We start from the raw sequence: 3,803 nt of genomic DNA, 5'->3' as shown, positions 1-3,803 counted from the left end.
TGGGAGTGGGACTGGTTTGAGATGCAGCCACCCGAGGGGTTCTGGAGGTGCCAGCTCTGCCCCTCGAGGCCTGGAGGAGACGGCCACCACTGCTCAGCTGCTCCGTGCTGACCAGAAAACCCATCAGGAGGCCGACAGAGTCTTGCACGTGGAACGTCCGTGCGCAGGTTCTTCAAATACCTGGCTCAGAGGTCTTTTCCTTTCCCAAAAAGTTTACATGGCAACTATCCTGCTACTCCTTCCAGAACTCACCACCTCCCTTTGTGCAGCTTTATGTCCTGCGTCGCTTGGCAGCGCTCGGGCTGGAAGGATTACTGTTGGCATTTAAGACCTTCTCAGTGACTCTGTTGCGTTTCCTCTTATCGGATCCTTCTTTGGACCCAGGATCTGATGAAGTTTTCTCTTTCTCTTTGCTGCTTGGCTTTTCAGTTGTTTTTCCTAAACTTCCAGAGGGTGCAAAAACTGAAATAGGATCAAAGTAATGATTCCGGATCAGAGTCATACAAGTCAAACAAGAAGTGACATCAAATTTCTTTATATTACACAGAACTTTTCAAACCAGTCAATTCTCAGCATATTCAACCACCATTAAGTAGTACTTTCAGTTTCAAAGGAAAAAAAATCTTTTGTAGGAAGGCACATCTTGCTTTTATTATTTTCTTTAAAAGACAGGCACGGATTTTGACAGGCTAAAAGCAAAATTCATTAAGCAGAATTAAACAGCACTTAAAATACTTAATAGGAACACTTACAGAACCAATCTGAAACTTATGATCAGCAATGCTCATTACATTTGGTATTGTTGATAAGATTTTGAAACTGAACACCCAAAATGTGAAACTGAATATATTTTCAAAATACATTTTTAGATCTTTTATTGCACTCAATCTGAAAACACCACTTATTCTGTGATATAAATATAAAATTATATAGTTAACAGTTGGCTCAGACTGTTAAGGTAAATAGAACTCCTGCTGTTCACATTTGACTTTGTTCTACGGCAAAGCGTCAGGAAAAGAAGATTTATATTTAAAAGAAGCAAGATAATGCAAATAAACTAAACTAAAATAGAAACCCCCACTCTGCCTGCCCTCCCACAGAAGCATACAATATTTTTTGACTTATAGGCTCTATTTTTCCCCATCACTACAAAGATCCTAACAGGAAGTACTTAGGTTCACTAAAGCTCGACTCAGTTTTCTTTCAGAGTTTCTTAGATTACTCCTGGGGTCAAGTGCATATTAAAAGCAAAGAACTCCAAAGCTATACAACTTTATACATAAGAATCAGGAGCAAAGGAAGACATTTCAGTGCAGCAGACACTGGCTTACTCTGCCCAACTGTTCCAGTTCTTGGCACGAGCTTATGCCGAGTACAAATCACAACACACACCAGACTTGGTATTTACATTTTAACATTCACTTCTCAGAGTTACAGCTGCTTTTTAATCTCTTATTACACAGTAGAGAGTTACAAATTTACCTTCCTCAGGACCCGCATGCGTTTCCATCTCTTCTTTTATTTCCTCTTTTACTTCTTCTTCCATCATTACTTTTCCTACAGAAAAGGTGTCAGGCAATGGTTAGACGGTATTGAAGCACCATTAGGTATTTTTTCAGGATCAGTAGCCTCAGCAGATGTGCATAATGTTAACTAGGGAACTACAGAGTTGAATCCCAAGAAAGTAAAAACACAGGAGATGATTTCACAGTGCAATGAAACCACAGTGAATCTATACAGATGCCTCTAAACATTTCATATTGGTTTTGTTTTCAACCAATTTTAACCCAACTACAGAAAAAAAAACCCTGACAACTCAGGAAAAATCTATCATCAGACATTAAAACCCAGTAATTGTTTTAAAAATAAGACACAGGAACCATATTAAAAATGGTAACAGCCTAAAACTTAGATATTTATACCAGCAAAAGGTACAAGTCCATGGCCAGAAAAGCCACTTTCTCCAGCTATTGAAACTGCAGCTATTCAGCAAGTATATTCCTGGAGTTCATTTTTAATCATTAGCTGAATTGCTATTTAACTGCTTTATATCATTGTTTGTACAGAGTATTTTATCACAGAAATATTATCATATCCAAATGATATGCAGAAAATGTTACTTTCACCAGCTCCAGAGCTCCTATTCTTAAAAAATTATCTTGCTACAACACGACCCACATTAGAGTGTAGGGATCATCTATTTAGCAAAAATTTGGGCCTGATATAATATTACAGCTGTCTTGACAAACTGCAAAAAACCCACAATAAACTACTAATCACCTTGCAGAGAACCACATTTTGCCTTTCACTCTGCAAATTAATATCAGTGAAACTCGTGGATCTTCTGCATATACCCAGAAGGAAAAGATGAATCTAAATGGTATAAACAAAACTTGTTTGTGTTATATTAGCATCCCCTCTACATTATATTTAAGAATATGAGAAACACAGTGTGGAATTTTACCAAAGCTTTCTATCTCCTGCTAGCCTGTCTCCTACAGCACTCAATCACACAGGCTTACTATGAGAAGATGACACAAGCAGTGTGATCCTTTCCCCAACAGTTTCCTTCAGTCAGATGATTCAAAAATTGATGAGATAAACGTGTATCTGTTTAACACCCCCTTTTCCTGATACACCTCACACAGCAGTCTGAAAGAATGGCCTTGAATTGGCATGATACAGTCTTTTTTTGGGGGGGTAGTTCTGTGAAGCTACCTGTTCTGACAGAAGATTACAGCAATCAACCTATCCCATCTTACCTTCTCTCACTTCTTGAATCATTTCATCAGGGAGAGCAAAATTCTTCTCTATATTAGGGAAAGGAAGAATCTCAGATTCGTGCTGAGAAAGACAAGAAAGACCTCTGTGAATGACTGGTAAAAATTTTAATACGAATTTAGCTATCTCAACCTCTGTTTTACATGCAATTAGTAGCTTAATAATTCTTAACAAGGCACTTCAGAGAATCAGGAGGCTCCTCATGTCAAACTGATTACTAAGGTCAAGATATTTAGAGGTCATGTAGTATGATCATTTTAAAGTAACTTCTGGAACCCAACTGTGGCAAATTCTTATACAGCTACAACCTCCCTGTTGACCCTTAAGTACCTATGTAAACATTTGATGGATTAACATTTAGGCAACTGTAATAAACAAAGTCAGAACACAATATAGGGAAAAAAACCAAACCAAACAAACCCAAACTACTGCAGGTGCCATTGTCTCCCACCTAATGTACTTTTATACAAAAAAAACTCCCTCAACTCACTAGAACGACCCAAAATTCTTAATAATGTGAAAGATATGACAGGCCCAGCAATTTCTCTCCCACCTAATGTACTTTTATACAAAGAAAACTCCCTCAACTCACTAGAACGATCCAAAATTCTTAATAATGTAAAAGATATGACAGGCCCAGCAATTTTGGCCTACCAAGAAATAAGAATGTGGCTCCATCGACCCTTTATACTCACAAGAGCTTGCATATCATACATGGTGCTCAAATGGTCCCAAATCACTTTGGAAGAAATCTGCCGTCCGATGTTCTGACTGAATTTATCTCGGATACAAATCATGTGGAAATGGCGATTCACACCTAGGGGGGAAGAACTCGGTGCAATTAACACCACTAATAGTACTACTTATGCTATACAATTTAAAAAAATAAATCATTCTATCGTTACAGGGAAATAACAGCGGGTGGGAGGAACACATAGCGACCTGGGCAGCTCTGCCCGGCTGGTTCCTGGGTCGAGGGGGGGCCGGGAGGCCGCTAGAGGCAGCAGCGCAGCGCGGCCTGG

General features: G+C 39.0%; 1 protein-coding gene across 1 annotated transcript; it reads right to left on the bottom strand.

Annotated features, from left to right (window-relative positions):
• Positions 1-271: 271 nt before the first annotated feature.
• Positions 272-3,612, bottom strand: MRGBP (MRG/MORF4L binding protein; the record flags this gene model as incomplete). Its single annotated transcript, XM_008949281.1, has 4 exons — positions 272-462; positions 1,483-1,557; positions 2,763-2,844; positions 3,477-3,612. Coding segments are annotated over 4 exons (484 nt in total), but the record flags the coding sequence as incomplete, so codon positions are not given.
• Positions 3,613-3,803: the final 191 nt, after the last annotated feature.

The sequence above is a fragment of the Merops nubicus genome, unplaced genomic scaffold, assembly GCF_000691845.1.
Source record: "Merops nubicus isolate BGI_N331 unplaced genomic scaffold, ASM69184v1 scaffold25630, whole genome shotgun sequence".
NCBI classification, from domain to species: Eukaryota; Metazoa; Chordata; class Aves; order Coraciiformes; family Meropidae; genus Merops; species Merops nubicus.
Note: the sequence above shows the minus strand (reverse complement) of the source record. Positions and strands in the feature narration are given on the sequence as shown.